At 39.3% G+C, this 24,130-nt stretch overlaps 1 protein-coding gene across 2 annotated transcripts in view; it reads right to left on the reverse strand.

Moving 5' to 3' along the window:
* L3MBTL3 (L3MBTL histone methyl-lysine binding protein 3) overlaps positions 1–24,130 on the reverse strand; it is a 121,360-nt gene that overhangs the window by 22,664 nt on the left and 74,566 nt on the right. For both annotated transcript variants that reach the window (XM_044917674.1, XM_044917673.1), the window contains 3 exons: positions 18,469–18,583; positions 17,033–17,135; positions 7,135–7,284 (listed from right to left, as the gene is read on the reverse strand). In XM_044917674.1, coding sequence (XP_044773609.1) covers positions 7,135–7,284; positions 17,033–17,135; positions 18,469–18,583 — 368 coding nt within the window. The remainder of the gene's footprint in view (positions 1–7,134; positions 7,285–17,032; positions 17,136–18,468; positions 18,584–24,130) is intronic.

Raw genomic sequence — 24,130 nt, forward strand, 5'->3', positions numbered from 1 at the left:
AGGACCCTGAGATTACGGCTCTTGAGATCACAACCCGAGCCAAAATCAAGAGTCAGATGCTTAACTGACTGAGCTACCCAGGCACCCCCAGCAGTAGTTTTTATAGTGTTTTCATAAACATGGCCTAAGAGAGGTAAACATGGTTTACTATTTATCTAATGACTAAAAATAAAACATTTTGATTAATAAGCCTATTAAATTATCATTTAGCATAAGGAACATATGTTAATGATGAAAAGTAATATAATTAGTCAAAACAGTGGATATTATCAAATGCCAAGGAAAAACCCTCCAGAAAAACTAATTGAGCAATTAACTGATCAATCTTCTTATAAAATGTAAAGCCCTAACCAATGAGGTGAGTATTGGGGAATAAAGACCATATATTATAAGAAGAGCAAGACTGCATTACTTTCATGTTGTCAAAGAAAAGTAACCAGGTGTCACTGCTTTTCCACTATATATAAAAGAGTCATCTGAGTCAGGAATTAGTGCTATTCGAGGGGATAAAATGAGACCCTGTTATAATTTTGGCCCAACAACTTCACAGGCATACAACAATTACAGAGTCATCTCTTCCTTACACTTTGAATGGTTGCCCTGGTGTCACAGTGTTTGGCACAAGAACTGAGAGTGTTTTAACTAAAACTGAGCTTCTCTCTGGTGCACACAAACAACCCCATAGATTTGACTCAGGTTCCCAAGAGCTGGAATATTTTTAAACTTCCACAGCTCCTGATCCATACCTGGCAGCCCATTGACAAAAAGGGGAAACAGGCTTTTACATGGGCAGGTAATGCCTAGTCATCAAAAGGACTTTCTCCAATTGTCAACATCAAACCCTCAGGCTCAGAAAGCCTCAAAAAGCAAAATAAAGTTCCCAAAGATTCTTAATTAGCATTTGTAATCTTTTAGAAATTTTGGCTCTAAGTTAATGTTATTCTATTTGATCTTGCAGTTCTGCAAAGTAGATTTTTATATGCTTATAGTTTCATATTTATGTCAGTTTGTTTTCCCATCTGTTTAATAAAGCCCTCCTCAAGTGTACAGACTAGCTCTTGGTGTGACTGGCAAATTGGATTCATCCTAGAAACATAAATCAGATTAATACTTGCAATTTCTACAACTGCTCTCTGTAATTCTGAGTAGAAACATGGGTCCTACAACTTGAGAAGCCTTTTTAATGGCCTATAATGAGCTGAACAGACTGAAATTTTTCACTGGATTCAGATTAGCAATGGGCATTTGCCTTGCAAGGTAACACAAGCATTTAGCAGATATTTAAAACATGCTGTACTGTGTTTCTGTGGTTATGTCTCAGCAGGCTTAAACAACATGGGAGCTTAAAGCATTCCATGATTTTTAATAGAGATAGCACCTAATTTAGAAACACAGTTACAAGCAGCTGTAGAATAGATTTCACGAGAATGAGCCTATGTGGGATAGATGCCGATGTTCTCCAATTGGTAACACATTGTGAATTATTACTCCAGAGAAGGGTCTTTATATTGAATAATAATTCTCAAAGCCTACTATATAGATCACTTGCATCTCCTGGGGGTGCTTGTTAAAAATGAACTGGGATGCACCTTACATTTCCTGAATCAGTATCTCTGGAGATGGTACTTTGAAAGCTGCATTTTAACAAACATCTGATGATTCTGATGCAAAACAATGTTTGCAACCCAGGTTTTATTAAGAGACCGAGAAATATACACATACTTTTACTCAGCAGTAGAAATGCAGAGACTTAAGGTTATCAGTCCCCAGGAAAAGACCGTCACCAACGGGGAGAGCCCCTGCCTCACCATCTCGTGGTCAGGAGTGCTGTGAGGGCAGAGACGAGCTGCTGCGCGCCCCCCCCCAACCACGCTGCCAGCCCCGGGAGAAAAACATCTCACTGAAAACACAAGGCACAAGGCACACACTCCTTACGGGCCTGACGAATCAATGGCTAACTGGAAAAGGATTGCAGCCTCACATTTCTATCTAAATACACATTAGGAATTCACTCATAACCCAACCATCCATTCGGGTTTGACATATTGCTATAGGAAAACAGATTTAAATATTTAACATACCTGCAAAAGGACTCACTGGGAAGCTATGTTAATGTGGGGCAGAGCCTACCAGCTAGGACACCCTGAGTCCCTGGGTACAAGTGCCCCCATCTGGTCATCAGAGACAGCCCCATTCACTCCCTTCGTGCCATATAAGTGTTGTCTTTTCTGCGGTATCATTTTCTAAGTGGGGCAGGAATTAAAACAACAACATTTTTGGAAGCACTGAGAAGTTTTTTTTTTTTTTTTTTTTTAAAGATTTTATTTATTTGACAGAGATAGACACAGCGAGAGAGGGAACACAAGCCGGGGGAGTGGGAGAGGGAGAAGCAGGCTTCCCGCAGAGCAGGGAGCCCGATGTGGGGCTCGATCGCAGGACCCGGAGATCATGACCTGAGCTGAAGGCAGACGCTTAACGACTGAGCCACCCAGGCGCCCCCACTGAGAAGTTTATAAAAGAGTGCCAGTATGTATTTGGGGGATTCATCTAGTCATTTAATAGATATCCAGTGTGGAGATCTTACAACCTTGGGAAGGTAGCTGTTTTACCAGAACAGAAGTTTATACAGCTGTTGCCTCTTAGGTTATACAACTCATCTGTCTCCTTTGAAGGCTGGTGGATGATTCAAGGTCACCTTGGGTCCTTACTGGGTGCCAGGTAGCATGCTCAGTGCGGAGGTGTCTCAGAGAACCAGAGACAACGTGGCCCCAGCCCTGACGGAGCTTACTGTCAAGCAAACTACACAGACTCAGAAGTACGTACACAGAACCATCAGCAGCATCGGGATGTGTGCTGTGAAGGCACGTAATGAGGAACCTGAATTATACTCCAGCAGATCAGATAGAGCTTCCCCGAGGAAATGATAGCTAACTTGAAGTCTGCCAAGGTGAGAGACCAGCTAGGAGACGGCAGGTCTGGAGGCTCTAGGCAGAGTGCAAAGGATGTCTGAGGACCATGGTGTTGAAGCATTAAGTTTAAAAACGAGCCTGGCAGAGCTGGGCAGGGGCCAGAGAACACATGACCTTGCAGGCCAGGCTTAAAATTAGGGACTTAATTTCAGGAGTAATGGAAAGTCACTGCAAGTGTCAAGCAGGGAGACAGACCCCCGAACACATTTTTTAAATGCACACTCTTAGGCTCTAGGCTGGAAGATTCTGGTGGGCTGGCCTGGGCCCCCAAATCTGAATTCTGAGAAGGTCCCCGGGAATCTGATGCAAAGTCTAGGAGCTACTGCTGTGGAACATTAGTTGTCCCAAGGCCCAGCCTGAGCAGCTGGCCTGTGAACTTGCCCTTAAAATAATGGTTATGGTATGAAAAGGATATACACATTCCTCGCATTGTTACTTTATCTGACCGGGTTGTGTCAGCTTCTAGGTCAAAAGCAAAGCCAGCCGGGGACCCTCTCGCATTTGAAATGGGTGTGTGTTTATGGGGGGGAGGGATGGCGTAGCAGCCGTGGTCAGTGCCCGGCCCATGTTCCGTGGACGGCACTCCCCTTCCAGCCACGGCGGCCAGCTCCCACGGTCTCTCCTGCTCCGCTCTCCTGAAGGGTTAACCGGGGCTCCAGCTGCTGAACCCGCTGGGCCGGGGAATTACTGTGTGCTTCCTCCCGGGCAGCCTCGCTCTGTGACTGAAGGTAACCGGTGTTTAAATGGCTCAGCTCCCTCATGCCCACGGCGGGCAAACTCTGAGATGTGTGTTTTACACCGACTCCCAGAGTGGTCGCAGCAGGACTGTGTTCCTGCTGTCTACAGTGGTAATCAGTGTGGCAACAAAGCTTTCCTTGGCGGTCCTCCCCTCCCCGGCTCGCTTCCTCACTCCCCTGCTGAGGTCTTCCTCACCTCCCAAATAAACCACATGCAACTGAATCTTTGTCTCAGGGTCCACTTCTGGGGGTGCGAACGGTCTCTTGCTGTGCTAAAGTGCATTAAAAAAAAAAAACAAAAACAGTAGGGTCTGGCTACCAAATTTAGTAAATTATTACAAAGGACGCAAAGAAAATGCGTTAAAACCTGAATGAAAAATTCCATCCATGTATGAAATGAATATGGGAAAAGAAGAGAGAACATAATCTGGTATTGTGAGAATTGTCCTGAATGCTGTATTCAAAGTTTAACTCAGGAATATCAAAGAAATGGGCCACTCTTTCTTTTGTTCCGCCAGAAGAAAAGAATGCTGTGCAACAAATAAGTAACCTATTCCTCCTGCCCCATTAATATAAACTAATACTTACTGAGGGCTTATTATTAGTCGCTGCCCTCACAGCTTTGCACAGCTCACATTCTTAAGTCCAGGTTAAACAAATCAACAATCCAAAAATTTTATATTTACTTACGAAATGAAAAAAAATATTAAATATATTCACACAGATTTACTCACAGCAGAGAAGCCAGCCAACTTCTACCCTGTTAATTCTACCTTAAATCAACCATCCTCAAGCCGTAAGATACACTTTTTCCTTAACAACCCTTCTTTTATTTGTTAGCATTTACTACGTTGCCACCTCATGATCATTTATATCTAAAATACCCAGTGCCATTGCAATTGCTGTGAGAACCAGTGACTGCCTGCAGAAAAAAGTAATCTGAAGTCAATTTTCAAAAATGTTAAAGAAGAAATTAAAATTTTTAAAGAGTAAGTCAATCTGTGTTATTTTGAAACATATTGCCTTTTCAAGTACGCCTAACGAAGCATTTAGGTTGGAACATCAAAATGTCTGCAGCCATCTCTTCAAAATTCTTCTGCATAAAAAATACAGTGAGAAAAAAATGTTCACCTTAAAAATTGAGGGGTCATTTCGATCATCTCCCTCATGTTTCCTTTGCATGTGACTAATCAAATCTTTCAGGTTATTTTTAGTTATGAAAAAAAATAAAAACAGTAAATCTGGAAAGATGCAGACAAGAAGAAATCTAAACAAAGTCTCTAAAACCATGAACAATGGAACACTCATTTACCAAATGGAAGCAGATCACTTGAAGAAATTTCACCTTAATACAAAGAAGTGTAAGTATTCACTCACACAAAGTAATGACAGGTCAGAATTCACTGACTCAAAAGACAGTGTGAGCTAAAAATCTATGACACAGGAAAAACTATTTAGATATTAAACATGTGTGATAGGCTATACAGAAAACTAAAAACGTCTGAGGTTGTTCCCTAAATCCGGATGATTACATGAAGAACCATGACCACAACTCAGAGAAGACAGGTCACTGAAATGGTCAAATCCACTACAGTTTTTTTTACATAAATTTTGAGTTAAAGAAGACCCTAGGAAATCATCCCAAGGAGATTCTGCTGAGAGAAACTCTGGCCCTAGGAATCTGGCCTGGAGCCCAGCTAGTGAGTGAAAAGCCTGTGTGAGATTAGACCTGCCCACTCTTCGGAGTATTCTGTTTATATTTTAAACAGTATCTTGGCTTCTGAAATCTAAACGCTAGGTAGTCTTACCACCTTGTGAGTCAGAGTCAATGAACTCTGTATCTGTAATTATTACTATATGAATTAGTACTTTGTCTTAAAGTAAATTTCCTCACATGGTATGACCTCATTTTGGAGTGCTGGGTTGGGTAAAATGAGTTTGTTACATTAGTCATAGTTTTAAGGGTAAAAAAAAAAGTCATCCTCCTGTGGTTAATAATTAAAGAAGTTACAGCTCACCCCATCCATAGGATAAAATTACTTTTCTATGAGGATACTGAGACGTGAAATGCCATTACTCCAATAGCATTGCTATGAATTTAGGATCAGATTTATTAATCCAAATGTCTACCTGGCTCATCCATAAGAATGGAAGTTATGAAATATTTAAATAGAAAACTATGTTGCCTTAGGTTTTAAAATACTCATAAAAGGGGTACCTGGGTGGCTCAGTCTGTTGAGCATTCAACGCTTGATTTTGGCTTGGGTCATGACCTCAGGGTTATGGGATCCCCCTGAGGTGGGCTCTGCACTCAGTGGGAAGTCTGCTGGGGACTCTCTCTCCCTCTGCCCCTCCCCCTGCTCACACACATGAGTGTGCTTTCTTTTCTCTCTCTCTCAAATGAATAAATAAATCTTAAATAAATAAATAAAATATTCCATAAAAGAAACTCCCAAAACCTAAGCACTAAGGAATATCTTTCCACTAATCTGCTCTATTTTTTAGTAGTATCCTCAGTTAATGTAAGGGCACAGACCTATTATTTAAAGATCAAACAAAATCTAGTTCTTTACTTAATAATCCACTGAGCTTAACATTCCAACTCACTCTACAAGTGAAATCAAAACTAAATGACTGAGCTTATATAGTTGACCCTTGAACAACATGGGTTTGAACTAAGCAGGTCCACTTATGCATGGATTTTTTTAAAATAAATATATATATACTACTGTAAGTGTATTTTCTCTTCTTTATGATTTTAATAACATTTTCTTTTCTCTAGCTTACTTCATTGTAAGAATACCATATGTAGTATCTATAACATACAAAATATGTGTTAATCAACTGTTTACGTTATTGAAAAGGCTTTCAGTAACTATTAGGCCATTAGTAGTTAAGTTTTTGGGGACTTAAAAGTTGTACTTAGATTTTCATTGTGTGGTCAGTGCCCCTAACCCCTATGTCATTCAAGGGTCAAATGCAGTACAATTAACATTTTAATAATTAAAAGAAATAACACATATGCAAGTGCTTGGCATGAGCATGAAAAAGAAATAATGTACATTTCTTCACAAAAATCTGACATCTTTCTCATAAAGGATGGCTCTATATAGATATTGATCAGTTCATTCGGAAATATGAACTGGCATGAAGTAAAATGACTGGAATTTCTAAACTTCTAACACCAAAAAATTTCAACTAAAAGATGAACAAATAAGAAGAAAGCCTGTCTCATTTAGATACACTTTTATAAACTCTCTGCCTAATTTTTTTAAGTCCACTACTGATCTCCATCATCATTTTACATTAAATCAAATGCATTTTCAATAATGTCCAAGAAAAGATAACAGAGAACATAAAACATCTGAGATAGAAAACCTCTTTCAACCAGAGTACTTCTAAACAACACTAATATTATCACTTAATACCTGATTTCAGGAGATGAAGAGATTTCATTTGTGTCTGCCCTTTTATTTCTTGGAAATGATGGACTAGCCGGAGGCATCTCACCACTTAAACGGTCTGGGAAAATTCGGTCTTTATTCAAATTGATTTCTGAATAGGGACAGTTGGCAGCACTAAAATATTAAAGAAAAAAGAAAGGAACATTCCCATTAGAACATACCTCTAATTAAAATGACAGGCTATAGAATATAAAATCCCAAAATTTAATTGAATGTTATATATATTTACATATGTGTATATGTATGATTAAACACATAAATATGAAATATTTTATCTCTAAGACATAATTTAAGTATATCTGATAGAAAATGTGTCTTTGCACTAGATAGATGTTTAGATGCAATCTGATGAAATCTTTGGAACTGAGCAATGATCAATGAAGGATCCCCTCTGTATTGTCCAGGGCAGAGCCTATGCATATCTATAGGAACAATCAGCCCCAAGAGAGAAATGCTTAAGACATCATTGGAGGCTTGGTGATGGACAGATGGCACAGATCTGCTTCCTAAAGTGATCCTCCAGACTCAGGGTCCGCACTGGCCATATCATTTCCTTTATAACAGCTGTCCCTCCAAAGGAAGGGGGTTCCCCCATGTTCCTAGCTCCAGGTCCAGCTGTACATCTGATATCCTAGGCAATACATATATCAATCTGTAGTTAATCCTGTTTCTGATATGAAAGGAGCCCAGATGCCAACTTGGATCATAACCCATCCAGCTCGTTTCCCTTCTATCGGTGCCCTCTGGACCCCTGGCTGGTCTCTCAGGTTCCATATGGGGATCATTCCTGTTATCCAAGTAAAGGAAATCTAGGTCACTAATTGTTAAATCAATGTTAAGTCAGTATAATCCTCTGCCTAGGCCTCAGCTTTCCAGGCTCCAGAACAACTGGGCAACCTCTGTATCTCAGGCCTCCAATACCTAATGAACCCTCCCAACTACCTGCCCATCTTGCCCCTCTGGTTTTAGGAAGCCTCCTTAAATCTGGAAATTGTTGGCTCTTAGATAAATTATTTTAGTGTCTTGGGTGCCTGGGTGGCTCAGTCGGTTAAGCTGCCTTCAGCTCAGGTCATGATCCTGGGGTCCTGGGATCGAGTCCCATATCAGGCTCCTTGCTCAGCTGGGAGCCTGCTTCTCCCTTTGCCTGCCGCTCCCCCTGCTTGTGCTCTCTCTCTGTCTTTCTCTCTGACAAATAAATAAATAAAATCTTTAAAGAAATTATATTAGTGTCTTACATGTCTTTTCCTCTCTCTAGGTGATAGTGGGAATGTTGATAATCACCCAGGGAAAAATTTTAAACAATGCATGTCTATTCTCCACCAAAAAAAAATCAGATACCTTCTCCTAAGAGGAGGAGGGAAGAGTTTGAAAACTAAGTGATTCTGATAATGGCCTATAAAACTTATCACAAATACGTTATAAGCTAAAATACAATCTTTATTTTATTTAACTACATGCTACTCTACATTATTATCTATGCAAAAGATAAACGTAAATAACATTTGATCATGTGTTGACATAAATGTATATAATACTAACCCAACAATAACAAAAACAACAACCAGTAATATTTATGGAGCACTCACTATATATCAAGCACTTTGCTAAGCACAGTATTTTACAATCTTTACAATATCCTATGAGGAAGGCTTTTCATGAGACAACCTAGGCTTAAAATGCTTAGGCGACTTCAATCTTTAATTATTTCATTCATTTGTTCAACAAGTATTTATCGAGTATCTATTAAGTCCTAATTATCTTTCTAGGCACTGGAAACACAATGGAAAATAAAAAGGCAAGATCTCTGCTCTCATGGGGCTGATATTCTGGGGGAAGATGGGCACTGCACAATTGCACAGACATAAATTAGAGAGCCTCACATAGTGACACATGCCATGGGGTATGGCCTAAAGGAGAACACGGGGCTGTCCCAGGTGGTGAGGAACAGCCTCCCTGAAGTGGCAGCATCTGATCAGTGCCCTCAAGGTCAGGAAGAAGCCTGCTCTGTCCACACAGGGCAAGAGCATTCTGGGAAATGGGAAGAAGAGCACAAATGTAGGGAAAGCTCGGCATGTGTGGCGGGGGAAGACCATCAACGGCCGAGTGCGTGAGCAAGGGGAGGGTACACACTAGAGGCCGGCAGGGGAAGTATTATGTAGCGTCTGGTAGGCCATGGTCATGGGTCATGAGCTCAGTTGGTTAGTTTACGTCTGATGTGAAGCCACTGGAGGACCTTCAAATAAGGGAATGGTATGGTTTGATGTACAATTTAAAATAATCACCCAGGATGCTTTGTGGGGGGAAGATCTCAAAGGGACAGAATTGGAGCAAAAGAAGTTATGTAATTGTAAAGACATCATGGTGACTTGGATTTGGGTGGCTGAACGGTCATGGTACCTCTGTGATCCCTCCAAAGGAACCTGTGCATGGATGGGTGATGGGGAATGACATTAAAGAAGGATTTAAGAATGGTCTATAGGTTTCTGGCTTGAAGACCTAGGTGGTCATAGGGATGCCTTTTCTTTTCTTTCTTTTTTTTTCCCCCCTGAGATGAGAATGATGAGAGAGAAGCAGATCTGGGGACAACATCAGGAATTGTGGACTGTTTATTAAACAATGAAGCAGAGATGTTGCTTGCCCAATGTCACACAGCAACAAAGTAACTCAGTAAGACGAGCGCACTGTTTCATTTATCTTACTGCGAATGGCCATACTATTTTGACTCATTTTTATTCATTTAGCAATGATGTGAAGGGAGAATTCATCACCAACCACAATGTCTCTTTTTTTTTTTTCGCACTTAATTTTTTTTTTATTCTTATGTTAATCCCCATACATTACATCATTAGTTTTAGATGAAGTGTTCCATGATTCATTGTTTGTGCATAACACCCAGTGCTCCATGCAGAATGTGCCCTCCTCAATACCCATCACCAGGCTAACCCATCCTCCCACCCCCCTCCCCTCTAGAACCCTCAGTTTGTTTTTCAGAGTCCATCGTCTCTCATGGTTCGTCTACCCCTCCAATTTCCCCCGCTTCATTCTTCCCTTCCCGCTACCTTCTTCTTCTTCTTTTTTTTTTTTCTTAACGTATATTGCATTATTTGTTTCAGAGGTACAGATCTGAGATTCAACAGTCTTGCACAATTCACAGCGCTTACCAGAGCACATACCCTCCCCAGTGTCTATCACCCAGTCACCCCATCCTTCCCACCCCACCCCCCACTCCAGCAACCCTCAGTTTGTTTCCTGAGATTAAGAATTCCTCATATCAGTGAGATCATATGATACATGTCTTTCACAATGTCTCTTCTGAACAAGAATCCTTCAAGTACCTCATGGAATCCTTTATGGGATATTTGTACTAATTAGTGTTTATGGATATAAGTAACAAAAACCAATTCTAAGTTGAGCAGAAATAAACTTACTAAAGGGCATCAGACAAGTCAGTAGGAAGGCTGAGTAGTCAGGCTTGGTCAGGAAGAAAGGTCCAACCAGCTCTCCTCCCCAGACACAGTCTACACAGGATGGGGGGCTCCTGGGGCTGTGGCCCTTACTCGCTCCCCAAACCCCTCAGCCATGTCCACACCTGCCCAACCCCCAATTCCACAGAGACTGCAAACACCAAGTGTGACCTGCCTTCACATCACTCCTCCTGATGGAAGACCCAGGTGGTAGCATCTGCTTGGCTACATTTCGGTTTTCTGCCCACACAGTAAGTGCCACAGGCCTGAGGAAGGGGGAGAGGCCCTGCTCCCTGTGGTTCCCCTGAGGAATGTGGAGCCCTGCCTTACACCTATCTTGTTTCAGACAAAATATAAATGACCCAGGGCTGCCTCATAATAAACATGTTTAAAACCAAATTCATCATCTTCAATGAGCTCCCCTCTTCTGAAGAAAAAAGATAAGAAATACAACCTGCTCCTCCTGCTATTTTTGAATCTTTGTTTCTGACAAAGGAAATATATTAACTAAGCCTCAGATTGTCATCTTTAACTCTGTTATCCTTTCTTCCTCATATTGTGTATTTCTATGACAAATTTACCTCATTGCATTTTGTGACAGCAAGAAAAAAAAATCTAAATATAATTCTTTGGTTTTTTTGACAAACAGTATGCTGCTAGTCCTATAAATACTGCAACCATCATGTTTCACTCACAGTTAAACACCTGGCTTTACAATTACTGAAGATCTATCTATATATCTACCCTAGGGTTTTATCAGATATGAAGCAAAGAAAATGAGAGTCCTGTTCTTAACCCCACCCACTCCCACACTGGGAAGACCCACAGTATTCTTAAGATGGGCTGCATATCCCCAACTACACACAGAGTGAACAGTTACAGTTTAGAAGTCTTAGAATATAAGATCTATGAGAACAGTCCCTTCACCTATTTGTTGACTAAGTAAAGGAAGAATAGATCTCTCTAAGATCACTACATACAAAGTTGTACAGCTCACGGAAAGGCAAGACTGCAAAACAAAATAAGACCTACTGTCTAACTATCTGCCTTTTTGGATTGTTAGGGCCAGAGAGGAATTTCAAACTCTCAACTTCAAGCAGGGGAAGCGAGCACAGCCCTCCCAGCATGGATTTACTAATGGGCCAGGCTGATCTATCAAGGGAGTCCCGTCATGAGCAGCTATCAATTTTATGCTGACACCCTCTCGTCCTTTGAATCCTGAGAGAAGTAAAATGGGTTTACATACCTCATATTTTTACACCTGCTATGGGGTAGAGAAGGAAGCCAGCTGGTTCCTGAAGTGGGTAGTGATTTAAAAAAAAAAAAAGGTATGCCACAAAATGCAAATGAAGTGTGCTCAAGTGATGGGCAATCCCTTAGACAGAAGTCAGGAACCTGGTTCTAAGGTGCTCTGCCACCCTATCCACCACTTACTGAAGAGTATGCACAACTTGTGAGACCGTGTCTTCTCACTTGTAAAATGAGGATGAGAGCAATACTAGAGTTTCCATGGCTCAACTGCATTACACATGCTAAGTGCTTTCCTTGCATTATCTCGTTTAACTCCCACAACCCTGGGAAGTTGTTCCTTGTCTAACACTTGTTTTACAGACATAGAAATTGAGGCTTTAAAAAGGGAACTTGCTCAGTGTCACTTTATCAGTTCTTGGCAGAGTCTGATGATGAACTCTGGCTGTCCCCTGTTACACTGTATGGGGGCAAACAGTACCTTGCAATATCAAAGAATGCCCTTAGCCGTAATCTCTGACAATGAAATCCCTCTGAGTACCATCTTCGAGCAAGATACTGCCGTCATAGAGCTAATATGCATTGAGCCATTACTTAACCTCTTTGCCAGTTTCCTTGTTCTTAAATTTACAAGGTTCATACAGTTTTAAAAGTTACTAACTTTATAACTCACCAGTGCTGATCAAACTTCTGTAGAGAAAGTGGGTTCTCATTAGGCTTATAATCTCTGGTTTCTCATGTACTAAGCTGTGTGTATCATGTATAAATGGGCATACACATGTATCCACATACACGTAACTCTTTACCACGACATAGTTCCTCAGAGAGCACAGGAAGGAATTCATGTAGGGTTACACAGCTATCTACATAAGGATTTTATTAGGGTACACCCTGTTCTACCGGCAAATAATTCCGTATCAGCTTTGCACACAAATATCCCACCGACCCCTCTAAGGAGGCAGTTTTTCCTAGAAAAGATTGGTCCGGCTTATGAGGAAAGGGGGACAGACTGTCTTGTTCATTTCTCCCCACTGCCACCTTTAAAATCCTTGTAACTGTGAATACGTTTATTTAAACAATTAGGTAATATCTTCAGTTTTCTGAGTGATCGCATAATCGTTCTCACACTCTGTCATGACAAAAACCTGAGGCGGCTCTATCAGGCCACTTGCTTTACATGAGAGTCTAGGAGTTACAAATGGAGACTGAAGTGCCATCCAAGCCTGGGATGAATTCTGGTTCTGCCACTGTCTGATCCTTGGGCACGTACTTAACTATTCCAACCCCGTGTCCTCACCTGTAGAACAGAGATTAGAACAGCACCTGCGTCAGAGAGCTGCTGTGAGGATTAGGTGAGATCACAGATTAAGTCCTACAACAGTGCCTGGAACATAGGAAGTCATCAATAAATCCCACCTGTTGTCACTATTCAAAAAGGAGAAGCAGACTAACACATAACCGCTATTCTGTAAAAGAGCATCCGCAAAGATAAACAACAGCATTAAAAACTCCGTAACATGCCTCATTGGTGGAGACTCTCTGCTTCCCTCAGGGAAAGGGTGTTACCCCATTCATGCCTCTACGAAACACTGTTTGCACGAGACTGGCCTCCTTAGAGGGAGGGACCCTCTCCTCTGTGCAGCCCATCACCTAACCCTGGACCTGGCCCAAAGCAGGCACTCAGTAAATATATGTTGGAATGCAGGGATGGATGGGTGTTGAATCAATAGGATGTTTATAGTTTGCAGGTGTCTGTTCAAATTTTTAAAACCTTCCATGGACTTTACAATGACCTTTTAGAGGTTGTTGGAAATACTCCCCATTTTTTTCTTGTTTATTTTCTCCATAATCAAATCTTACATAGAAAAGATTCACTTCTGAAGGCACTAGAGATGCAGAATATCTACTTTCATATAACTTTAGTTCTCCTTTAATCTCCTCCCCTTCTTTGACCTTGCAGTAGCCGAAACAAATGAATCGACAAAGGGAAACACCACGACACCACCCAGATTAATGCTCCCTTGCTAGAAAGAGAGCATTGAGCCATCTGGCTACTGAATATCCCTAGAGATAAGAATAACATCCACACTCAACTCACTCACTGATTATTTACATTTCAACATCTGAAAACATCACATTCTCAAATTTCATCGCTGAGACACATGTTCTATTTCTAACACCTCTTACATCAAATTCAACTATTATAATTTTTCAGAGACGCTAACAACAACTGCTAGTCAAAACACAACCTTTTGCTTATGTGTTCATAAAACTGATTATTCTTGCTAAAAGAGCAACTTTCCTTGTTATCTAGGCAAAGAATGCATGTTTTGATTTATGCAGTTTCTCCGCAAATTAATCCAAAGAGAATTTTCTCATTATGTTTTCCTAAACACAGCATTCTCGGCAAGGACAAAAGTAAACGCCATTGAAATGACCCTTTTAGAGAATATCCATGATGCTGCAGCTATTCCAGTCTACTAATGAAATGGAAAACAGGCTATGCCTGTTAAGGATTAATACCCTGCCAGACCCAGAGCTCTGAGTGTTGTAAATAGGACAATCAGGGAGACTCTGGAAAGCCAGCTGAAAGGGCTCAGAAGAAGGGACGAGTGCAGCAGCTGACGGTAGCTGCCAACTGTCTGAGCCACACGCACCCTCCTCCTCCCCGAGGCTCGGCCAACCACTAACTCTGCCCCAGACTCACGTACGGAACTGCCAGTTATGCCTTCCGTCCGACAGAGCAACAAACTTCCTTATCAATACATGTCTTCCAGCCAGAAGGTCTACTGCTTCCTCTCTCCTTCCAAAAAGATGAGTAATTCTCTACTGGTTCCAATTATACTGAAAGATTTCTTTACCACATTTCTCCATAAAATCTTCCACGACTCTCTCCACAATTTCCCCCTTCTTTTAGCAAATACAACGCTGCATCTCTGAAGAAATGCTCCAAAGATGATCACTGAAATTTTGTGAAATGGGTGTGGCTCAGCTGAGGAACCCTCAGAGGTCCCTGGCACAGTGGGGAAAAGGTAGTCATAATGAGCGGCAAGCACCATCAGGCAGGCGACAGGACTGTCACCAAAGACCTCGCCACGACAGGCAAACCTCTATGCTCAGACCAGAAGCACTCCTAAAGAGACGATGGACATTGCTTTAAGGTGGGTTTCCTTTCCAGAAGGCCAAAACAAAAATTTCAACTGCTCCCCAACAACATATCAATATTTATGTTTTTTTTTTTTTAAAAAAGCTTCTTTATTCTTTTCCTTCATAATTGGAACAAACTGCCTCAGTCCAATGAACATCTTGGGGTTGATACACGTGTCAAAGGTTCAATATTACTGTTTTGTATCTTGTATTTTAATTATGTACAGCTTTATATTTCCATTAGTCCCTGAGTTCTCTGAAGTTTGGGTCTGTGACTAATTCTTGGAGCGGGGCCTTGAGAGGCAGTGAGAGGGGAGAGGTCAAGAGCACGGACCCTTGAGCGAGACTGGGGGCCAATCCCTGTCCCTCCCTCACCAGCAGTCAATCAGTAAAACCTCTCCAGTGCCACAGTGGCCTCACTGAAAATTGGGAGAAAATAATACTAAAACTAATAAGGTAGTTCAGAAGGTTATCCATAAACGTAAAACAGAGCAATACCTTGTGCAGAGTAAATACATACTCAATAAATGTTAGTTATTATTGAAAAAAAAACTCCTCAAAAATATTCAGTGAATGAAATAATTTATTAATACACAATGGAAATTTAGCATGCTAATGAATTATTTCTGGCACTCAGACTTACATAATGCCTGAAAAATAATCTAGCTGCCTTCACTCAGCAACACTGAACAACTTTTAAGGTGTAGTATTTTAATTCAGTTTAAATTAATCACGTAACTTTGGGTTGGCACTTACACAAACAATGAAAAGGACTTTTCTTTTTTTTCTTTTTTCTTTTATTATTACTATTTTTTAAGCAGGCTCCATGCCCAATGTGGGGCTTGAACTCACAACCCTGAGATCGAGAGTCACATGCTCTCCCGACTGAGAGGGCCAGGCACTCCTGAAAAGGATTTTTAAATGGGTATTTGTAAGTGGAATCACCACCCTATGTTTAGACTATTTACTCTGGAACAGACTGAATCCCATAAAAATCTCAGGAGGAGTGTTGCAAAAAGAAGATAAGCAGTATTTGTGGTTGCAGAGATGAAAGAAATAAAGAGAGAGGGAGAGGAAGGAAGGAAGGAAGGAAGGAAGGAAGGAAAGAAGGAAGGAAGGAAGGAGGAAGAAGCATTAATTACACCAATTTTACAGTTCCTATTAACTCTTAGAGGAACAGGTAGTGCAATCTTCAGATTTTTCAAAAGACCCAGATTCACAGTGTGTACAGACTAGATAAACAAGGGATCATTTTCCTTACTGGGTAACCCAATTAACATGTAGTTAGAACACTTACATTGACAAATGATTATTTTAATTCATCCCTAAACAGGTGATGCTTTTGTTCCTCGAAAATCTCAGTCAAATCATAGGAATTTCTAGGTATTTCGGAAATATTTTTAAATGTCTCCAAAGAGCCCCAAATCGCCTAAACAATACATCAAATTTCAAATGTATAATTTTGGTTTCTTTTTTAAGTTACTTAGGGGTAAATGAAAAATACTGAAAAACCCTGTTTGGGATCAATGCACTCTCAAGTGTGACTATTTATATTTGTGCTTCTTGTGATCTTTGCTGGTATAATCTATGATAATCTCACTTCTCATTATTCAAAATTGTTGAGTCCCCCAATCATATCATATTCTACCAAACAAAGACCTTCAACAGGGTCTGCCTTCTTCTCATTATTAACGGTCAACCCAAAGTGACTCTTTCAGAAGGTGAGTATCTGTACACCTGGTCAGGCTGTCAAGAAAAGGCAAATAGCTAGAGTAAATCCATTTTAGACTGTGAATGCATTTTTCTCCCAGGAAGACTTAACTACAGATATACTCTTCGTTTTTATAGGATCACCATGGAAACCACATTTCGTATAGATCAAAATATAAAATTAGCTCACATCTATTAGTACACATGGAAATCATTATCTTACACATACATGGGATGGGCACCCTGTCTTTGACCATATAAGGAATTCCTGTGTGAGTGGCAGCACCACATACCTGTGAGGGCCCAGGTGTCTCACTCTCTTAAAATGGCCAATCCCTTTACATCCTGGGGTTGAGCATCCGCCATGTTCTGAAGCTTCCATTAATTCTAAGGGGCCTATAAGAAAGCAAGGGGAAAAAAATGAGAGAAAGAAAGAAGGGGCATAAAGTTAACCAGAAGGCTGTAAAATAAAAATTTAAAATCTTAAAAGTCTTTATTTTTAAAGGTTTTTCCCTATGCTTTTGTTCACACTATTTATCTTTCTTCAATAGTGAAACGGTAGACTTTGATCTAACCCTCTTTCAATGTCAAATTCCAGAAGCATCTAAATGTGAATTAATGAGGAGATTCTTCCAATTTTCATGAAGTAAATAACATAATTAGTATGTGAACACTGGTATACTGTGAAAATTTCAGACACCACACCAGAATACAGAGAAACAGTTACAGATCCCATTCATACTACCCCCTCCACATTTCATACACTCCCTCATCCTGACCATTTACATTAATGTGTAATGTGCTAGATGTTGTTCTAAGCATTCCCATGTGTGTATATATACATGTATCAAGTTTTTGGTTTCGTTTCATTTTGTCCTATACAAGGGATAGCACAGATGTGCACTATTCTGAAACATTTTTTTCCTTTGGTCTTTAACTTCAGTTCCATCTCAGTGGTAATATTCTTTAATGGCTGTGGCACAGTGTCTGTATTATGAATGCACCAGAATTTAACCAATCTCTGTTTCTAAGGTTTGTTATTTTAAATATACTGTAAGAAACGGCATGCATGTGAATTTTTGTACCTTTATGCAGCCTGTATGCAGCATCCAGAAATGAAGCCACTAGATGGGGGTCTGCACGCTAAACTTTTTAAAACCCCTCAGTAATCTATTGTATTTCTTATATTTTTTTTGCTACAATATATATGTTTTCTTTCAAAGTTGAAATTACAGTATGTCAAGTTCTCAGTGCTTACTTTTTTAAAATTTGAATTTAAAGGAAATTTTTACTGAGGTTATTGTAAATCATATGCAGTTTTAAGTAATAATTCATAGGGAGAGCCCTTGCACACTTTGCCCAGTTTCTTGAAATGGTAACATTTTGCAAAACTATAGTATAAAATCACTCCTGATACATTAAATTTTGACAGACTAAGTCTGACAAACTATCTTCCAAAAATTCAGTATCAATTTTAAAAGATGAGGAGTACTTCTAAATAAAAGTAAAAAAATCTATATAAACTTTGCTTTTTCAAACATTACATTTTTTCTTTTATATTTTTGTGACTACCATGTGACTGAAAATGTAGGAAGAGGAAAAGGATTACATAGAGAAGAAATACACAGTGAGAAAGAAGTAGAAAGAAAAGAATAGGAGAAAAGAACACTTTAAGGACCCTACACAAGAACATGGAAACATTTATTTAAGTTATCCTTGTGTCTCTTACTCAAAGGAGGCTGAAGAGGATGCCCGGTTTTTGAACACCAGCCCACAGGGTGAATATCAGGACAATCTGCATCTATCCAGTAATCATAGCAACTATTCCAGCCATCAAAGTGAACCTGGGTAACAAAGAGAAATTAACAGTACAATTCAGGTCACAAAAAATCCTACAATAGAAGTTCTACCCACCATAGCCATTTTCATTCTCTTCTAAATTATACAGTAGGTTTAATACCAAATATATTTTTTCAATTACTTAAATTATTTCATTTACACTATGAGGAAAACAGGCACTTTTGACCTATCTTTAAATTATCTGTCCATCAAGAAATGTCTTGCCAAAGGCATTTTTCCAGCAGTACTTCTACAGAGATACTAATATGTATATCTTCCAACACTAGAACAACTTGAATACATAACATCTTCATATAAGCAACACCAAACACCCAGTAAGTATTACTTAAGTAATGAATAAATCAGGGCAGGGAGGGAGGATGGGAGGGGGGGAATGGAGAGCCAGAAGGGTCTTCCATATAAAAGTCAACTCTCCCAGAGTTATGCTAATAAGGCTTTTTAAACAAATTCAACAGCCTATTAGAAATACACCCAGTTTACAAAATATCTCTCCATCCAACGCGTTTCTAAATATCATTTTTTTCTCATAAATAATTACAATATCTCTCAAAGAGGTTTTAAAGAGTGGTCAGTGCCATTGTTATTGGCCACCACGTGAAAGAGCAATTGGTCCCCCAGGCAGGGTCACTAAGGATCAGCTAGGTAGCTTTTAAGTATTACATATATTTTATCTTCTAGGGTGAAAGGATTTACCAAAAGGCTATATGTATTTTACTTTTACATCAAGTCTGCCAGCTAGATTTCCTTAAGTCTGTGAATCCCTTACTCCTAACAAGACAACAGATGCCAGATGGATAAAAAATGCAAACATTAAAAGCTGAACAATAAAAGTTCTAGAACAATGTACGAGTGAATGTATTTATAATCTTAGAGTAGGATAACCTTTGTAAGTAAGACACCAAACTCAAAAGCCGTAAAAAAAAAAAAAAAGATTGTTCAGTTTGACTACATGAACATTTAAAACTTGAGAGTGGCAAATATTCTGTAATGAGTGGCAAATATCACAAAAAAGATGGAAGACCCATGAGAAACCTGAAAAACACATTTATGACATATGTAACAATGTACTCTGTTCCTTAATTTATACAGATATCAGACATCAACATAATAAGATTAAAAGCCCAATAGAAAGATGAAAAATATAAATTGCTCATAAATAAGAAACTAACTATAAATAGTTGGTAAACATAAAAAGATTATCAATTTCACTTACAACCAAAAAACTACAAATTAAAACCACAAGATGCAATTCTTTCAACGTGTCAAAAATGTTCCATTTTGGTGATTCTTAGAGTTGGTGAGTATGAGAATAAAAAGCTTTTTCATGGACTACTGACAGGAGTATTAATTAGCAAATACTTCTGGAGTGTTATCTGCAGTAACAATCACTTAAAATATATCATCTTTGACTTGATAATCTCAATAACTCAACTCATTGTTTATAGTAGAAAACAACCTTGGTATCCACCGTTAGGAGACTGGCTAACTAAATTATGGTACATCTATCTGTATGACAGAATAGTACAGAGTTGTTAAAGTACATGTATACGGGTTCAAAACAATGAATCCACTTTCTCAAGCTGAGAAATCAATTAATCCTAGAATCAAAGCCCACAGAATTCCACATCTGGAAGAAATCATAGGTATTATCTTAAAGAAGAGAAGAGATCACACAGCTAGTCAGGAGGAGTAACCAAGCCTAAAATTCAAGGATCCAAATAAAATTATTCATTTCATTCACATACACTGAATATAAAAGTAACAGAGAAAATTACTTAAAGTAACCCTTTCCTTTCCTCTGATCAAAAACAATGCTCAACTAACAGTGAGATGACATTCATGATACTTTTCTAAAAATATCAATTTATGCTATCAATGCTACCAAAAAATGAGCAGACATAACTTAGTGTTACAGAAAGTTTAAAGTGTCTTAATTCTCAACTAATCAAGTGATTACTCTATTTTACTAGAAACATGAAAATTTCCTGGATTCTGATCTTGCTATTCCTAAATCCCATTTCTTTTACACTGGAATCAATGTTCACACATGATTCATGTCTGATTTGTTGTAGATAAACCACTACCTTTTAAAAAATTCAGGTATCTTTCTAGAGCAAACATACTCAATCCTAACAAATAAATGGTTCTCCACCCTGGATACACACCAGAATTTTCTCTATGATGAAAAGGAGAAAGAAATAAAAGGGGGGAAAAAAAAGGCTGAGCCTTCCTAGGAGATTGTTAATCCATAGGTTTGGTTTTGTGCATACATATGTTGTTTACTCAACTTCTAAGTAACTGTGGTGTGCTCTCAGAATTGAGACCCATGGACATTAACTGGTACATTATTGTACATCAATATAGTCTCTGAAAATCTTGCTATCATCATAAATAAAAGGGTTCTTTTTAAAGTTTCCTTACATATGCCTTTAAGAATGTTTATGGTAGATCTAGCATATCTGGTGACCACAATGTTTCATAGTTTTCTGTGAAACTGAAATCTTGGTTTGGCAATGAGAAGTTATCTATCTAAGATTTATGTACTTTAGATACCATAGATAAATCTAATACCTCCTATAAACTAGGTTGGTGGACAATCTGGAGAATTTCGGTAGTTTAAGGGTTCAATTTTGGAGATAAAATTTAGTTTAAATATTATGAACAGAGGTAACAATAAAATTCTCTCTGATAAGTACCAAATACACTTAAAAATGCTATCTGAAATTATATAAAAATCAATATATGCAAAAATTAATACTAACCCTACCAGATGAAATAGTTTTATTAAAGTTTGTATAGTTTTACTTCATCTTTTGTACTTCTACTACTTCAGTCGCTGACATATTAAGAGGTTTTAAACAAACAAAAAACCAGACACTTTAATAATGTTAAGTTTTACTCTTGCTGGGGACTATTCTGAAAAGAAATCAAATGTCTAACAAAGAACAAGAAAGGAAGATACATAAACATACAAAATGAAATATTTAAAAGTTTTACAAACCCAAGAGACATACCAAATATTTATAATACAAATGTTCCACTATAAATACAAGTATATATGAAAGCAACTCAGCAATAATGCTGAATTTAATAAAAAATCTGAAGAAAATGAGATGAGGGGTGCCTGGGAAGCTCAGTCAGTTAAGTGTCCGACTCTAGATTTTGGCTCAGGTCATGATCTCAAGGTTGTGAGATCGAGCCCCAAGTTGGGCTCTACGCTGGGCATGGAGCCTGCTTAAGATTCTCTCTCTCCCTTTCCCTCTTCCCCCCCATCCCTGCTCTCTTTCTCTCTCTCTCAAAAAAAAAAAAAAAAAAAGGAAGGAAGGAAGGAAGGAAGAAAGAAAGAGAAAGAAAGAAAGAAAGAAAGGAAGGAAGAAAATAAGACGATTATGGATCAAAGTATAGTGAGGAAGACTTAACTCACACATATTTAAAATTACAGTTTAGGAAACTGGATACATTTTTATCTTGAAGCATTTTTTGGAAACTTCATAAAACCTTAATACCTGTTATTGACAACTTATCAAGAATAAGACAGATAATATTTTAGAAAGCACACTATTTCTTAAAAAGAGAAAGGTTTGGTCAGATTTTCTTTTCTCGTGAAAGGCAACTCAGTAAAGCACATTATAGACCCAAGTGCTTATCTTCACCCTCTTCTGAAATTAAAGTTATATCTGCAAAGGTATAAAGCCAGGAGGACAAATGGAGAAGAGAAGTGGCTGACAGGTGAGAAGTGATAGCAATGTGTGCGGAAGGCAAATGCAAGAGGAGTGCTGACCTACAGGATAGAGTGGGTGGGCCGCAGCCCAGGTGCCTGAGAAGAACAGGACCAGAGCAAATGGATGTACTGGGCAAAACCCAAGAAGGACCCAATCTGGTGGCAGCAGGTAAGAGAACTCCCTTAGTCTGCTCCCCACTCCACCACTCCACCCACCAAGGTAACTGCCCCTTCAACAACCCTGCCAGAGAGCAGAGGTTTACCTTGTAGAGAAATAAAATCACTAAGGCTCTGAATTCTGGAACAAACCTGCCATGGCAATGGGTGGGACAGAAAGCACAGGAACTAAGCAAGAGCCGCATATTCCAACCCAGTCCCCTCTGTCTCATACAGCGGCTGCCAGGGAAGAGACTGGCGGAAACGGAAAGCCTCCAGAGAAGGACTCAGATGCCAAAAATGGGTATCTCCCTATGAAAAAGGTGGCTCTTCGCTTTCTTATCATACGGTGAAGTCCACTCGTCTCTAAGTCCCACCCATGAAAACAGCTAACTTTTTGAGTGCCTTTTTCTTGAAGGAGACAGCCAGTCAAGGACCTGACATTTGCGGTGAGGCTCCAATAAAGCAGAGCAGAGACTAATAAAGAAATTAAGAAGACATAAGCAGGGAACAGAAGAAAAACGATCACCAGTATCCTCAGATAAGAAACAACACTGCTTCAAGTAATAAAAAGATGATGCCATTTAAAAGGGGGGGGGAGCCTTTTACAAAGATGGCGCCAAAGGCTAAAGAAGGAAGCCCCTGCCCCTCCCAAAGCTGAAGCCAAAGCAAAGGCTTTGAAGGCCAAGAAGGCGGTGTTGAAAGGCATCCACAGTCACAGAAAAAAGGAGATCCACATGTCACCTACATTCCGATGACCGAAGACACTGCATCTGCGGAGGCAGCCCAAATATCCTCGAAAGAGCGCCCCCAGGAGAAACAAGCTTGATCACTATGCCATCATCAAGTTCCCCTGACTACTGAGTCAGCCATGAAGAAAATAGAAGACAACAACACACTTGTGTTCCTTGTGGATGTCAAGGCCAATAAGCACCAGAACAAACAGGCTGTGAAGAAGCTCTATGACATTGACATGGCCAAGGTCAACACCTGATCAGGCCTGATGGAGAGAAGAAGGCATATGTTCGACTTGCTCCTGACTATGATGCTTTGGAAGTTGCCAACAAAATTGGAATCACCTAAACTGAGTCCAGCTGGCTAAATCTAAATTTTTTCACCAAAAATAAATAAATAAATAAAATAAAAAAATAAAAGGGGGGGAGACTAGAAAATAAGAAAAAAACTGCTGAAAATTTAAAAAAAAATCAGAGCTGTAGTTAAAAATGCAACATAAGTTTTGGAAAATAGAGTAGTTATCTCTAAGCAAGTAGAATAAAAAATCAGAGAAGCAAAACAAGAAAGAAAGTATAAGAAAATCAAGGGGTCAATTCAAGAGGTTTAACACCAGAGTAGCAGGAAGAGAAGAGAAGAAATAGGATGACAAAAGGAAGTCAACAAACAAGTAATACAAGAAACATTTCCCAAAACTGAAGGACATGAAGCTCCAGAGTAAAAAGCCTGAGTACTCTGCATGATAAATGGAAAAAAAACTCACATCAAGACACGAATTCACAAAACACGTGAGCATCAGGGATAGAGAGATGGTCCGGATGTGAGAAGATGGTGGAACAATGCTTTTAATTTCTGAGGGGAAATGGTTCTCTACCCAGCATTCCACACCTAGTCACAGTATGAATCAAATGTAAGACCAGTA

Source organism: Neomonachus schauinslandi, chromosome 8 (assembly GCF_002201575.2).
Source record: "Neomonachus schauinslandi chromosome 8, ASM220157v2, whole genome shotgun sequence".
NCBI classification, from domain to species: domain Eukaryota; kingdom Metazoa; phylum Chordata; class Mammalia; order Carnivora; family Phocidae; genus Neomonachus; species Neomonachus schauinslandi.